We start from the raw sequence: 16525 nt of genomic DNA, 5'->3' as shown, positions 1-16525 counted from the left end.
AGATTGGGCAGACATTATGGGTGTATATTACTTAGAGTTATTTCAGAGATGCAATTCCCCTCGGTGATCTTCACATTATGGGTTTATATAACCATTTTGTGACATATTGTATGAGAATTTTTGCCTCTTGGTTTATATATTTCTTCTTTTTTTAGTTTCATAATGACCACCATTTTGATATAAATTTTGATAAAGACATATGTGCTTTTCAAGTACACATGTCTTATATATATATATCCTTCATATATGTATTTTTGGGTTCACATCCATATAGATTGCATAAACATCATGGGTGTATATTTTTTAGGGTTTTTTTGGAGACGCAATTCCCCTCAGTCCCACAAGATGGCGGAGTGTTGTCTGCATACACTGTGTGCCTGTAAGAATATGCGCTGTTGTTGGCTTGATCCATCGGCCTTATACTGATGGGTTTTACCATTCATGCATTTAATATTCCTTTTTATACAATTTACGCATTCCATTTTTAATGGTTCTAGGTATATCCTTTGTGGGTAACAAGTGATTCCTGTTTTTTTTCCTTTTTTTAGCTCTGGCTACAATCTAATTATGTGATTGATGGCTTATCCTTCGTGGCGCTGAGATGTCATAACGAGGCATGGTTTTATGTACTCTATATATTGTGATGACTCAGAGCGTCACCTGTTCCCCAGACGACGTCAGTTGTAGACGAAACGTACGTTGGGAGGTTGACGCTCTAACGTCATCGCGATCCTATTGTGAACGGGCGCTCGCTATGCCGGCCGGCGAACTGCTTTTTTTATCTTATTTTATCTCGAGTGGGTGGATCTCCTAGTGCATTTTCGCAGTCACGCTGCATACAGAGAAGCTCCATTACCAGCTGGATATCCCTGATTTGGGTCTGCACACAAGCTTTTACTGCTTGCTTTGTGGTAAGCGCAAAATCTAAGTGGTGGAGGATCACTGTGAGTGGTGTTTTCATACAGTCTTCATATTTAAGTCCTCTCCGCAGAGTACAGAGGGGCTTGCCTTTGGGACTTTCTTCACCTTTCCTAGAGGTTTTCTGATTTTCTCCATTCAAGATCGCTTATGAACTCTGATATGCATATATTGATTCACAGTCCTATTTACAGTGCTTAGTATTCACCTTTATGGTTTATTTGATCACTACGTTTTTTTTGTTTGTTTTTTTATGTTGGTATTTCATGAGAGGTGTTTTTCATTTTTGCACATTCACACATGATTTATGGTATAGAGCAGTTTTTTTCTATATATTTGATTTTTTTTTTGTGTGTATCCCACAGTTAAACTGCTGCTTTTTTGGGGGGGGGGGGTTATTTAGTGGTAGCGCAGTATTTTTTTCCATTCCTTTTTTCCATTCCTTATTACTAAAAGAGATAATCAGAGACTCTAGACATACTACAAGAGAGATGGTCAAAGACTACGATCATACTTTAAGAAATGGTCAGAGACTGCAGATTTATTAGAGAAGATTGTCAGAGACTGCAGACATACTACAGGAGATGGCCAGGAGATAGAGCACAGGGGTCAGGTCCACATAGCGTATATCATAGCATATAGAGCACAGGGGTACAACACAGAAAAAAAAGCACAGGGGTCAGGTCAGTGAAACATACAACACAGAATATACAGTAGGGAACAAGGGTCAAGTCTATTTATGATAAAACATGAACAAAAAGAACATGCAATACAGCGCCAAAGACTCTAAAGTTCAAAATTTGTAATGATTGACAATCTGTGGCTCGCAGCTGCTCTGATTAATGGCAGAACTAAAAAACTAGTGTTGAAAAAATGATGGTGAAACAGCACAGATCTAACTAAAAATGCCCTAAATATATCTTATAATAGAAAATCTATAAGAACATGTATGATCTATGACCAATCTATGCAAACATTTATGATCTATAACCAATTAGTCATTTACTTTCTAGTGACATAATTCATATGTATGTAAAACATTAAAGTGCAACGTGCTTGTGAAAAAAACACATATACAATGAAGAAAAATTGTGAACAATAAAGTCCATAAATAAGTGACAAAAAAATGTTGTGTATAATGTGCGTAAACAAAAAAATTATTTTTTTACATTTCAATCAAAAATGTAAAAAATGGTGAAAAATATAAAGATGATTCTTCCAAACTGACTCACCAGATCCAATAGCTGTTCAGATTATAAACCAGCAGCTGCGCCTTTTTGCAATAAATGCTTGAGTCAGAGGTATTCGTTTGCAAGTGCATCAGGTCCTCTCAAGTGAATCATACCATGATATCCATATATATAAGGGAAGGAAGAAGGAAGTGTGATACCATTTATAAAAATATTTATTTAAAACATTAAAAGTTACACTCACACTTTTCAAGTGTCAGACAAGACACTAGGGATTTTTGGCATAGATATGTATCCTAATCATCTCCAGCCACTTTAGTTCGTATGCGAGCTGCAAGCACGATCATGGGCAGCATGTTGGCGTCAGCGTCCTGACCCTTCCCTACGCGTTTCATCATATTACGTCCTCCCAGCTATTGGATCTGGTGAGTCAGTTTGGCGCGGCTGTTGGAGGATCACTTTTTGGTGTTATTGTCTCAGTTTTTGATCAGCATACAAGTTTTGTGTCATGATAATGATGTGGATTATTGTTTGAAGAATCATCTTTATATTTTTCACCATTTTTTACATTTTTGATTGAAATGTAAAATTTTTTTTGTTTTTGTTTTTACGCACTTTGTACACAAACATTTTTTTATCGCTTATTTATGGACTTTATTGTTCACAATTTTTCTTCATTGTATATGTGTTTTTTTCACAAGCACGTTGCACTTTAATGTTTTGCATACATATGAATTATCTCACTAGAAATTGTATGACTAATTGCTTATAGATCATAGATGTTTGCATAGATTGGTCATAGATCATATATGTTCATATAGATTTTCTATTGTAAGATATATTTAGGGCACTTAAGATAAAACATAACAAATATAGTGCAATGGTCAGGAAAATGGAACATTGCCCCTTACATTTCTGATATCCCCCAGTGTTGGTGGTCAGTGGAATGAAAAAATGTCCTGCATTCTGTGGTCAGTAGGAAGAAAAATGTCCCGGTGCTCAAACAAGACATCTGCCACGATAGAAATAAATAGGCAGTTGCTCAGACAAGCTGTAGGCCAAAGAACAGCTTATTCAGTGGCTGCACATTCATTTTCATAGCAGATATAGCAACTTTTCTCCAAGACCTTCTATTCATTTCTATGGTGGGAAATGTATTTGACTAGGAAGACAGTGGGATTCTGCTCAAATACTGGGACAATCCTGAACAATTGGAGAAGATACTCCTAGGAAGCCAGTCCAAAGGAGTGACATGTATCAGACACTCGGAGGAGAATGTACATGTAGGCAAAAAGTGAGAGAAAGAGATTGGAGGAGATTAGCATCACTGAGATGCAAAAAATTATGAAAAATATGAAAAAAGAATTATCCTATGTGTTCTCTTTTACAGCTAACTAAGCAGTATGGACCTGTCTTCACTGTCTGGTTGGGTCCTAGACCAGTGGTTGTACTTTCTGGATATGCAGTTATTAAAGAGGCCCTGGTTAATTATTCTCATCAATTTGGTGCTCGTGGATCCTTACCAGTAACACAACGACTCACAGGAGGTTATGGTAAGGAAAAAAATATATATACAGTATCTTACAAAAGTGAGAACACCCCTCGCATTTTTGTAAATATTTTATTATCTTTTCATGTAACAACACTGAAGAAATTACACTTTGCTGCAATGTAAAGTAGTGAGTGTACCGCTTGTATAACAGTGTAAATTTGCTGTCCCCTCAAAATAACTCAACACACAGCCATTAATGACTAAACCGCTGGCAACAAAAGTGAGTACACCCCTAAGTGAAAATGTCCAAATTGGGGCCAATTAGCCATTTCCCCTCCCCGGTGTCATGTGACTCGTTAGTGTTACAAGGTCTCAGGTGTGAATGGGGAGCAGGTATGTTAAATTTGGTGTTATCGCTCTTACTCCCTCATACTGGTCACTGGAAGTTCAACATGGCACCTCATGGCAAAGAACTCTGAAAAAAAGATCTGAAAACAAGAATTGTTGCTCTACATAAATATTGCCTAGGCTATAAGAAGATTGCCAAGACCCTGAAACTGAGCTGCAGCATGGTGGTCAAGACCATACAACAGTTTAACAGGACAGGTTCTACACAGAACAGACCTCGCCATGGTCCCCCAAAGAAGTTGAGTGCACGTGCTCAGCGCCATATCCAGAGGTTGTCTTTGGGAAATAGACTTATGAGTGCTGGCAGCATTGCTGCAGAGGCTGAAGGGGTGGGGGGTCAGCCTGTCAGTGCTCAGACCATACGCCGCACACTGCATCAAATTGGTCTGAATGGCTGTCGTCCCACAAGGGAGCCTCTTTTAAAGATGATGCACAAGAAAGCCCGCAGACAGTATGCTGAAGACAAGCAGACCAAAGACATGGATTACTGGAACCATGTCCTGTGGTCTGATGAGACCAAGATAAACTTATTGGGTTCAGATGGTGTCAAGTGTGTGTGGCGGAAACCAGGTGAGGAGTACAAAGACAAGTGTGTCTTGCCTACAATCAAGCATGGTGGTGGTAGTGTCATGGTCTGGGGCTGCATGAGTGCTGCCGTCACTGGGGAGCTACAGTTCATTGAGGGAACTACAAATGCCACAATGTACTGTGACATACTGAAGCAGAGTATGATCCCCTCCCTTCGGAGATTGGGCGGCAGGGCAGTATTCCAAACACACCTCCAAGACGACCACTGCCTTGCTAAAGAAGCTAAGGGGGAAAGGTGATGGACTGGCCAAGCATGTCTCCAGACCTAAACCCTATTGAGCAGTGGCGGCTGTTGCTCAAAATTTTTGGGGTGGTGCAAACAAACTGAAAAATTCTGAAAAAAAAACATTAATTGCAGAATTACTGTGCCCATCAAATGCAGCCACTGTGCCCATCAATTGCAGCCACTGTGCCATCAAACGCAGCCACTGTGCCATCAAACGTAGCCACTGTGCCCCATTAAATGCCACCACTGTGCCCATCAAAAGTTACCACTGTGACCCCGCCCATTCGCCATCTGCCCGGCACTTACCCTATCTCGGTGGCGGGGCAGGCAGTGGGTGACGGTGGCGAGCTGTAGGACCTTGCAGCGGTGAGCTCTGTTCTCCAGGTGTCTCCTCCCCTCCTCCTGATAGGTGTCCAATCGCAGCGCCTGTCCTTTCAGACAATCAGGTGACGGGTATCAGACCCGTGCTACCTAATTGCTGGAGAGGTGGTTCAGTGAATATTCATTCACTTTTCTAACACACCTGGGTGTACTGCGAGCGCAATGCTTTGCGCCACAAGTCCACCTTTTTTGAAGCCTATTCGAGCCTATGGCTCTAATCAAACACAGCTGGACTCAAATGAAGGTGTAGAACCATCTCAAGGATGATCAGAAGAAATGGACAGCACCTGAGTTAAATATATGAGTGTCATAGCAAAGGGTCTGAATACTTAGGACCATATTATATTTCAGTTTTTCTTTTTTAATAAATCTGCAAAAATCACAACAATTCTATGTTTTTCTATCAATATGGGGTGCTGTGTGTACATTAATGAGGAAAAAAATGAACTGATTTTAGCAAATGGCTGCAATATAACAAAGAGTGAAAAATTTAAGGGGGTCTGAATACTTTCCGTCCTCACTATATATATATATATATATATATATCTCTGGTGAGATCTCTTCACTGAGTTCCGGAATCTTCAATACTGTTGTACCTATTATAAAGTGATCCCACTCTCCTTGCTGGATATTTTAATAATAATAATGTCTAAGCTGGAGTATCCAAGACATATAAGAATCCTGTGACTCTTGAACTTTCCACCTGTGCAAAAGAGGGGAAACATTATTATAGCTCAGTTCTACTTCTGGCGTACTAAAGTTCTGCTAAAAATGTTTTCTCTGTTCAAAATACATTATTATTGAAAATGAAACATTCTAGGATTCTTTTTTCTCAGTATGTTAGCTGGATCCTTGTGCACCTCTCTCCACATTGCCAAACTGATGAACAAAGGACTTTCCAGCTGTGGGGCAGTTTTAAGGGTATAGGAACTCTGCAGAGGTTACACCAAAGCTATTATGCCAAGATCTTGAAGTCATAACAGTATTTTGCAAGAAGCAACACCAATTAGTTTAATCTTTTATTTCCATATTTAGGTATTGTCACCACCAATGGAGAACGCTGGCAACAGGTTAGGCGGTTTGCTGTGACGACATTGAGGAATTTCGGAATGGGGAAGCGTTCAATGGAGGAGAGGGTTCAGGAGGAATCCCGTCACCTAATAAAAGCTATAGAGGATACTGGAGGTGAGATCAGGAGGAAGGAAGTCATTGACATGTCATGCTGTAACAGGCAGTCCAAGGCTCTGTCATAATATGTATTTTCAGCAGATGTTTTGGAAGGCACATAAAGGAGGACATATTATCAGGATTGTCCAACAAAACTGAATATGTCTGAGACTGCTCAATAGTTTATCGTTAATCTGTGCTCTAATAATACTTTTTTAAGCTGAGCCATTTCTTCACTTAATAAACCTATATCAGTGGTAATAAGGTTAATAGTCTCATCTACAATTCTAGTGTAATTATTTATTCTTTTCATTGCTTCAATTGCTCATCCTGTCTAGGAAGGGAACCATGACCATGCCTTGTCACCTTCAGTGAACAGCTCTCTTTTGAACACTAAAGGGTATTCTGTACTTTGATCTGGTTGCACTGTATCTTTGCGAACAGCCAAAGCAGGTGCTAACTTCCCAATATGACATGTACCTGTAAAATTAGTAGGAAGCCAGGCGTAAGCTTTATTTCCACATATATAAGATAACCCTCTACGTATGGATGGTATACCTGCTCCTAAAAAACTGGAAGCAATAACATGGAATCTCAAGGATACCGATATTTTCACATATTGGGAACTGTGAGCAATTTGTACTATAAAGGGTTCTTTTTCCATGTCTCAGTTCTCACAAACAACAAAAAGAAAAGAAACATCATAATTTTTTCAAAGGATATCATCACTTCAGGATTTTCTTGCAGTCACTGGCATGAATCCAGGTTTGCTTTCCTTCCAACTTGATAGCGGAACTGGTTGTCAAAAGATCCAAATGTGGTCCGTCAAATTATGGTTCTTGTGGCTTTCTTGTTGCTTGACCACTACCCAGTCACCTGGTTGGATTCTGTGAATACCTGAAACAGAATCTGGGTCTGGGATAGATTTATAAACACCTTCATGTATTTTATTCAATGTTCTTTGCAAAATCTGAACATATTCTAACAGACTAGAGTGAGAAGCCTGCAACTGTTGGGGAAAATATAGCCCTGTTTTGGGTGGCCCTCCAAATAAAATCTCATAGGGGGACAGCCCATGTGGTTGTTTAGGGGTAGTTTGTACAGAATATAGGGCTAATGTCAAAGCTTCCACCCATTCTTTTTCTGTATCTGCTTTAATTTTTCCACATCTGTTTTTCAAAATTCCATTAAGTCTCTCAGCTTTACCACTACTTTGTGGATGATAAGGTGTATGGAAAGCTTGCTATATGTGAAGGGCTTCAATTATCTCTTTCATTACTTCCCCAGTAAAATGGGTCCCTCTTGTCACTCTCAATAGTTTCAGGAACTGCATATCTACAAACTATTTCATTCAAATGTTTCTTTGCTGTTATTTTAGCATTTGCTTTGGCTACTGACCAGCACTCAGGCCAACTTGAAAACATGTCAACACACACACTAGAGCGTACTCAGAGGTGCCTATTCTGGGCATCTGGCATATGATAATATTGACCATAGTTTCCTCCATAAACTGTAATTTTTGCTCCAGTGCAATCTGAATTTCTCAACCGTGTGCATTTAGTGTTAAACGTGCATGTAATGTTTAAACAAATCTGTGGAGTGTCTATCTGTTTTGAAACCATCAAAGTTACTGATCTGTGCTCATTAGCTGTGGAGACTATGTACGAGCCATTTCTTCTGGTTTAGATCAGTGAAGTCGAGAGGCATTGTTCCTGTTTGGGGATGTAAATGAGAACACACGCAGCAGTTACTAGCGTTGCTATGGGATGCATACAATTTTAACATTTGGATGAAAGGGTTATTTTTCCCAATCAGAAATAATTCCAGAACACTATCAATAAAAAAAAATGATTTATCATGAAGACATGCTCTTTTGACCCATAGTTGTGTAAGGTGTACCATGTGAATGTCAGTACCTCCCTTTCACAGGAACTGGTACAGTAGATTGATACATGAGAGCAATCAATAGAATCACAAATTCAACAGTGACAGTTACATACATCATATTTTGGTGCATCTTTCCTACATGCTTAATTAATTCATATTTACAAATTAATTTTTCACAAGTGAGCCTGCAATATTAAAATTAAAACCGAATTCAAATAAAATTGCTTAGGGGCCATTTTACGTTTTTCCCCTGTTACTTTCCTTTTGATTGAAGCTTTTTATGGAGACGTTTGAAGGGAGCAGGAGAGAATTTTTTTATTATTTCAACAAGGTGAATAGTATTAGAACCAATGAGCTTTTCTTAAAAAAGTGACTCTTTTGGCTAGACCCTGGCGCTGGATTAAATGAAATCCTGGATGAGTTTGGGGGAATTATAGTGAGTCTATTCAAGTGGGCCTTAAATGTTTTTGATAGAAACCTCCATAAATGGTTTATGTGTGTGCAGATTAGCTGTACACCACTCAGTGATCTGGTGAAAAAGGTACTCATAATGCTGAAAAGGTTAAGAAAAAAAATTAAAGCTGAATTCCTTTTATAATCAAAATCTACCCTGGCAGTGGGTCTCCCCCACATATTGCAAGGGTTAAATGCTCATCCTGCTCTAGTGGGAACATAAACAGCAGTTTTAATTGCCATATCTCTCACTCCACCAGAAGTTGGTGCTCTCCTCTTCTCTTTGATGCTGCTGGTTATGGGTGGGCTCTTGGTGTCCTTACAATGCAAGATTGCAGGTGACATCAGAGTGCCTGCCACCCAGTGACTGAGGCTTTATATACATGATTTTTTTTTCCATTCAACTAGCAGGGTGAGGCTGATAGTGTGATTGTCACATATCAGTAATGGTGCGGTATGAGTTTTGACCAGGAATATGTCACAAGTTGGTAAAGGTGGTCAGGGTCTGATGCCATGTTTGCCACAAAGATGACTACAAAAACACACTAGGACTGCACCACCCTAGAGGATTCTTGGAAAATGCTTTATTGGGTAAAACACTCCAGAATGCTTCACTAGAGGAATTTAACAAGATGTTACCTAGGGTGGGATACAAAACAAAAAAGTGACAGGTACATTAATGGCACCTCTACCATTTGTGTGGATTAATACAGACCCTATGATACTCACCCTGATCAGGTGTTGCTGAGCCAAGCAGACTAGGCAGAAAGAGAAGTGGGGGAAACCTCAGATGAGGGAACCCTGGGAGATAAAGCGGCTACTAAGGCAGCAAAGGGCAATACTGAAGTCTGATAAAAATAAAAAAGAGTTTATTCAATTCAACAATATGGAGAATAAAAGCATGGCTCAGGTTATTGAGAAATGGGGTTACAGCTACACTGGTTACAGTTTATAAAGTCCCACACTACTAGAATAGAGATGTATTGTCCATCAGTGATAAGCAGCCATCTCAGCAGCAACTTTGGTGCATCTATTCAGTGGTCATTATAATATGCAGAATATTACCTGTTTGTTGCAGGACTTTCTTAAGTGACAGGAGCCATTTCTACGCATTTTCATCTGACCACAGTAAATACATCTTTGAAACATATGGACTCAGAGGCTTCATGCACTGATTAACAGTTTGCGATCCATCCCAGGAGCCCTAGTACTAGATATCTTCCGTCTGGCATACAGCAGGCTTTCCACATTTATAGCTGTCCCATACCCCCGGAGGGCCATATACACATAGATCACCTAGATAGGATTTCTCATTTGAGAACTCCCTTTTTCTTTACACCCACTTGTGTTTACCGCCGGTGATCTCTGTGTGTATGGTAATCTGGGGTCCGGACCTCTTGCTGTTATTTGTTTGTAATCTGTCTTTACATGATGTCTGTATGTCCATTGTCTGTGTACCACACTCTATTCTAGTAGTGTGGGACTTTATAAACTGTAACCAGTGTAGATGTAACCCCATTTCTCAGTAACCTGAGGCATGCTTTTATTCTCCATATTGTTGAACTGAATAAACTCTTTTGTATTTTTATCAGACTCCAGTATTGCCCTTTGCTGCCTTAGTAGCCACTTTATCTCCCGGGGTTCCCTCATGTGAGGTTTCTCCCACTTCTTTTTCTGCCTACCTAGGGTGGGACCATGACTTGAAGCACTTTCCTCTCAAAAACCTGATCTTGACAGGACAAGAGATCAACTATGCTTTACAAAAGTGTTGAGGTTGGACCAAGAGACTACCTTGAAAATTTACTGTGAGTATATGAAATTCCCTGACCTGGGGGGGAGAATGATAGTTACTTGGAATAGACTACTATGTAGGAGTGTGGAAATTACCCTGTCTGATAGACATTTTCTCTAAAGGGTTTCCATTTAGGATCCAGGTCAACAGTCCAAGGTGTGGTTGAACAATCTGATGCTGTAAAGGGAGATCCCTCCTGCAGAGAAGGACTATCAGAGGTTCCTCTGCCAGCGGTTGGAATAAAGAGAACCATACCCATTTTGGCCAAAAGCGGCTACCAGGATCAATCTGCAGAGGTTCTGAGGCGACTTTCCTTATAACCTTCCCTAGTAGAATAATAAGAAAAAATGCTTATACAGGGTCTAAGTCTTATTGCTCGGAAATAGTATCCAAGCTTTTTTGGATCCCCCTGAAGGGCTCCAGCTTGTTGTTTTGGGACTTCACAAAAAAATGCTTGTGGATGCTCCATGAGTTGCTTAGAAAATGAAATTCCTCTGATAAAGCCTAAATTCTCTTTATTTAAAGATATCTCTGTTTGGAACTTCTGCTGTGTGGCTCTTTATTAGACATGTGCATTCGTTTTCGTCCGAATTTAAGGTATTTTCGTTATCGTTTTAACAAACGATAACGAAAGTGCAGAATCCGGAAAGCGAAAGATCCGACATAAACAAATGCTTTATTTTCATTTTCGTTGTGACAACAGTTCGATATAGATAGGAGATTCGACATGATGCTGACAATAACAATCTGTGTCCATCGAACCTGTGGTCGAATGTGCCTAACCTTAGCTCTATTAGTCCAAGATTATTCTACATAGAGAGAAAAGATTCGACACAGAGAGAAAAGATTTGACAGAGAGAGAAAAGATCACTGCTGGAATTGGGTGGGGGAAGTAAAATAAAAATAATGATGAATGTTATTGGCCGATTGTAACCAAAGAGGAGGAGCAGTAAAATAGCTAGAACTAAGTACACACGTACAGCCAACTTACTTTCACTTATGATTGCTAGCAGAGAGAGACACATACACTGAATCATTTCAGAAGACAGTCAATCTCAGCTGGTCCGTTTGTCAGAGAACCTGAATTATTTAGCAATTAAGCATAAGCACAGCAGCAGAACATTAGTGAAGCAAGCTACAGTTCAACTTAACTTTTTCATAATAATCTGCTGCTATTGTGTTAGTGTTGTGAACTTGATAGTGATACTAGTGTTGTTATAGCTTCAGAGGCTGCCCGTGTTGTGGGGGGGGGGGGGGGGGATTTATTATTATAGATTCTATATTATAGACTGAGATTCTATATAGATTCTATATACCCTATCTTGTTACCTGTCTGATCAGTGATCACTATCACCAGTCCATTTTCTGTTTGAACTATATACATTCAACATGAATGATGAAGATTCGACAAAGCAGCGAAAAACATACAAACGTTGAATCTTTGGCTTATGGTGTCTGTCGAAAGTTCTAAGAAGATTCGATGGAGCAGCTAAACTATACAGCGTCGTACAGTTTAGCTGCTCCATCGAATCTTCTTTGAACATTCGACAGACACCATAAGCCTTCAATGACAGATTCGACCTTAATTAATTTGGATTTTCAGACGAATGCAATTTTTAACGAAAAACTAATTGAATAAAAACAAATTTCGGGAGTAACTAAATAAATTTATTTTTCAGACGAAAACGAAATTCCAAAACGAAATATTTAATTGTGCACATGTCTACTCTTTATCCCTTTGATGTACATTGGCTAGATTCTCTTCTCTCCTCTGCCCAGTGGATGGTGGGTTTTGCTGTCTTCCTTAATGTTTATGACACTTTTTCCCCTTCACAATTTGAGTGTGAGACTGTCATGAAATTGAGAGTACACGTTTATTGGGGTGATTATGGAATATGGTGATTGTGTACATGAAATGGAGGAGAGCTTCTCCCACTGCCTGTAGTTGAAGTGAGAGATTAGAGGTCCATTTCCTTTGAGCAATGTCTTCCTTCAGGTGTGCTCCTCAGCCCCAGCAACTGGTATCTGTGATGATTTTTTGCTTGGATTGAGTAACTCTATAGTAAGCCTTGTCTCAGGTGTTCTTCTTTGGTCAACCATCTTAGGGATTTTTTACCCAGATTGAAAGGCAGATGGTTTTCCAGGTCTTCCCTTCAATCAGACCACTGTTTTAATACTAGGCGTAATACTTAGTCTTGAGCCCAAACTACTCCCAATATGACATGGTAACTAGAATTTACATGGCCTTCCCGATGGACAGTTTGGGGGTCTTACTCACCTGCCTTATCTGGTCCACAATCCTGAGCACCTTCTTTTTTATCAGAAAAGATTTTATGTATTGAATCTAGGAGGTACCTTAGAAACAGAATTGACTGTTTTGAGGTTAATTATGTTTCTTCCCCAGTTTGGGGTCCAGGTTAGCTCCAGAAATAGGCTTGAGGTTTCCTACAGGTTCTTTCAAATAGCAGGAAGTTAACCTGGCATGAAATAATGACAGTCTTGTGCTTCTAAGGATGCCTATCAGTTCTGTCATGAATATGTTTGGCACAGAGACCAATTTGAAAAGTAAGGTTTGAAACTGGAAATGGCATGTTCTCTTTGAACCCTGCAATATGAAGTGCAAGCACCGCTGCTGATCTTGATGTTTGGGGGGGGGGGGGGTGACAATAATGAAAAGTGATAAACCCCAAACTATGGAGGGAATGGGGAAGTCATACTGAACACAATCTTACCCTCATTTCTCCAAAATTCCAAAAGTCAGTAACAACAGCAGTCAAATTTAAATCTCATGTCTGTTCTAGGGATTTTAGGCAGTGAAACCTTTGACGGAACACAATCCCACAATCAATATACAGCAGAGAAAGTTGATGGAAAGTAGATGGAAAGCAGCAGTGTTATTAAAGCTCCTCTAGCAGGGTCTGCTGTCTCACAGAGCATCCTTAAACAAGGAATATCCTGAGTCATTTTTTTTATAATTACCAGAGACAAATTTTATACATACAGTCCTCCTACTTTCAAAGGGTTATATGAACGTCTAAGAAGTTACCAATCAGGTTGACACCAAACACGCTTATCTTACATGATCCAAAAAGGCTACTAAAATACCTTAGGTATCCTAAGAGAAATATTCATAAGATCTATATCATATTTGATCTCTAACAAATCATAATTTCATCTGTTAAAAAATATCTTGTTTGTTGGATTGTGAAATCTTTCCATGTGAAAATATAGATGTATTCATGATGGTGGCCATTGAGGGCTTGTCAACTGAGCATTGTAAAATGCTCCAGCTTACCTTACAACACACCCCTCAGACACTTGACTGAATGTGTTAACTCTGTAATACTTTCTTTGGGAACCAGGAAACATGGCTGCGTTACTTAGTTTTCACTTTGAATATCTTTATTTTACTGTTGCTTTTTTCTGATTTAATACCTTTTCCGTCAATATTTTCTTTCATAGTATTTTCTCTTCTTTCTAATAAAATGATGTTTAAAAATCATTATGCTGAATCCCTAAATGCTCTAATTAGAAGGGGTATGTAAAGAGTTACCTGCTCAGTTAGCCTGCCCCAGTGATGATCAATATCAACTTACTGGTGCTCAAATTGTTGTCCCATGAGTTGGAAAATCATTCTACAGGTTGAGGGTATGTGCAGGGGGGGGGGGGCGCCTATCCGCCTGTAGGGGGCTCAAGCATACATGGGAGCTCAGTTTCTCTCCCTCTTGCTCCTGTTGGCTTTCAGCTGCTTAAGGGAAAGACACACAGGGCATAATTTCTGTAATTTTCACACCACACTGATCCACCTCCCTGTCTGGGCCACACATGTTCCCCCCCCATGTGTGCCCGGCCCCCCTCCCTCCCCAGCGCTGCCTGTTTTTCTCTCCTGGAAAACAGAGGGATATATCAGAACACCAAGAGTTTGGTAAGGGGCCGATAAAAATGTAATTCATCTCTACCTGTCACACTGCCTCTCTCTCAGGTAGTTGTTATCCCTTGCTCCCTTCTCCCAGATGGTTTGCCGACATCTGGAAGCTCTGATAATTTACAGCCTCTTCCCCGGCTGTCCGGAATTTTTTTCCTGATACTTTTACATCAATTTGTCCCTCCAGTTCACTGCCCTCCTAGTCTTCTTCTCTGCAGACACTTCACATTTATGCAGGTGTGTCCTCCCCCCATTCACAAGCACTGCAGGTGGCTGGAATCCCCCACCGAGCACACCCCCAACACTGTATCTTTACTAGTTAATGAAGATCACTCCCACTTAACCAACCCTGCCAGACAGCCCATTTGCTTTTATTATACTATGGCTATTCCTCACCAGCCCACAGTATTCCCCATGCCCATCCCTGACTATCCCTCTGTATTTCCCTTGACCCCCATATATTTGGCTCTCCTCCCCCTTCCCTCATGCCAGCACAAATACTCCTCCTTTATATCCCTATACAGACCAAGATCAGTATATCCCTATACAGACCCCCGCTCCCCCCCCCTTCTCCCTTACCCCATGTTTCCCATACTCATTCCATACCCCTCATTTTTTTCAGGGGCTAAGGCAGAACCCAGAGGCGGAGCATCTTACTATTGCTGCTGCTTGTATGGGTGGGATGTGTACTGTGCCAGTCCCTGCTTACCCTCTTCTCCTATTCATCCCATGTGATTGGCGCAGTACTCAGCAGTAATAAGATGCTCTGCCTCTGGGTTCTTTCTTAACTCCTGAAAAGTGCCGGAAGAGAGCCAGAAACCCTGGAGGGGAAGGTAGAGGGGGAGTTGTCATTTCAGTTGTAGATTTAGCCCAGTGACAGCCTGCCAGAATAGGTAGGATCTATAACAGCAGCTTCCCTGCACAGTTCTGCTTGAGGAGAACATATCTGTATTATACATTACTGCCCCTCTACTGTACCTTGCTGCCCCCTGTACTGTGATCACTTACCCTCCCCCTGTACTGTACCCTCCTGCTCCCCCCTGTACTGTACCCTGCTAACCACTGTACTGTGCCCTCCTCCCCCCATACTATACCTTTATGCCCCCCCGTACTGTGCCTCCCTGCCCCCTGTATTGTACCCTCCTGCCCCCCGTACTGTGCCATCCTGACCTCCCCCCACTGTACTGTACCCTCCTGTTCCCCTGTAAGTTTGTAAGGGATGTTGTGTTTGTATGCGCTAATAATGATTTTTGTATATTTTTAGCAAAATTATTATTTTAATATTTTTTTGGGGGGGCCTGCCAGGCAGGCTATACAGGGCCCTGTGATTTCTAACAGCAGCCCTGGTTATGTACATAAGACATCAAATTCTGGTTGCAGCAGTGGGACTGAGAGTCTTATTGTCACATGGAGACATGTAGATTATATTCTTTGATGTCTAGCATAGTTATTAAGGTTTTGGGGTGTCAATATTCCAGATGGTGTATGCGTTATATAATCTGCATCCAAAATTGTCTGTACTTTACCACCTTTTTAGTTTTATTCAGACTAATAATAAGTCAAAACTTACCCAATGACCTTCTTCATGATTTGGAAATAAGAGCCTTTATATATTTATGAGAAACAGTTTGGGACACCACTCTACCCATCAGAAAAAGTGTTCCTTCAACCCCTTCTGGGGCATCAGTGGGATTTGAAGATTGAATCAAAAGGGTTGAAGAACAACCCCTGCTTTCATTCCCCCTTCCCAAAAGTCTTTGCACCTCCTTTTTCAAATTGCTAGTTTTTTTGGTTGTTTTTTTGCATGTTCTTGTGAAAGGACTTCCTGATTCTGCTTATTGGGAAACCTTTTCTCTTGTTAGGTAAAGATGTGTGGATGGGAGTGGGGTGAGGGACACGTCAAAAGTCTATCCACCAGCGAGTGACCAAACTACCTCAAAGTAAAAAAAAGGGGTTGTGGGGAGGATGTGGTTGGGAGGTGTTGAGGATGTGGTTGGGAGGTGTTGCCTTATAACTTTATGTGAAATCTCCATTAATAGCTGCAAAATATTGTAATTATGAATATATTTCATTTAGATTAGTATCAATGTGGGTGTGT

General features: G+C 40.5%; 1 protein-coding gene across 1 annotated transcript in view; it reads left to right on the top strand.

Annotated features, from left to right (window-relative positions):
- LOC141139255 (cytochrome P450 2G1-like) overlaps positions 1–16525 on the top strand; it is a 143252-nt gene that overhangs the window by 26371 nt on the left and 100356 nt on the right. Inside the window, exons 3-4 of the mRNA XM_073625212.1 lie at positions 3499–3661; positions 6239–6388. Of these exons, the coding sequence (XP_073481313.1) occupies positions 3499–3661; positions 6239–6388 (313 nt within the window). The remainder of the gene's footprint in view (positions 1–3498; positions 3662–6238; positions 6389–16525) is intronic.

Source organism: Aquarana catesbeiana, linkage group LG04 (assembly GCF_042186555.1).
Source record: "Aquarana catesbeiana isolate 2022-GZ linkage group LG04, ASM4218655v1, whole genome shotgun sequence".
NCBI classification, from domain to species: Eukaryota; Metazoa; Chordata; class Amphibia; order Anura; family Ranidae; genus Aquarana; species Aquarana catesbeiana.
The sequence above is the reverse complement of the archived record's forward strand: the minus strand, read 5'-3'. Positions and strand labels throughout refer to the sequence as shown.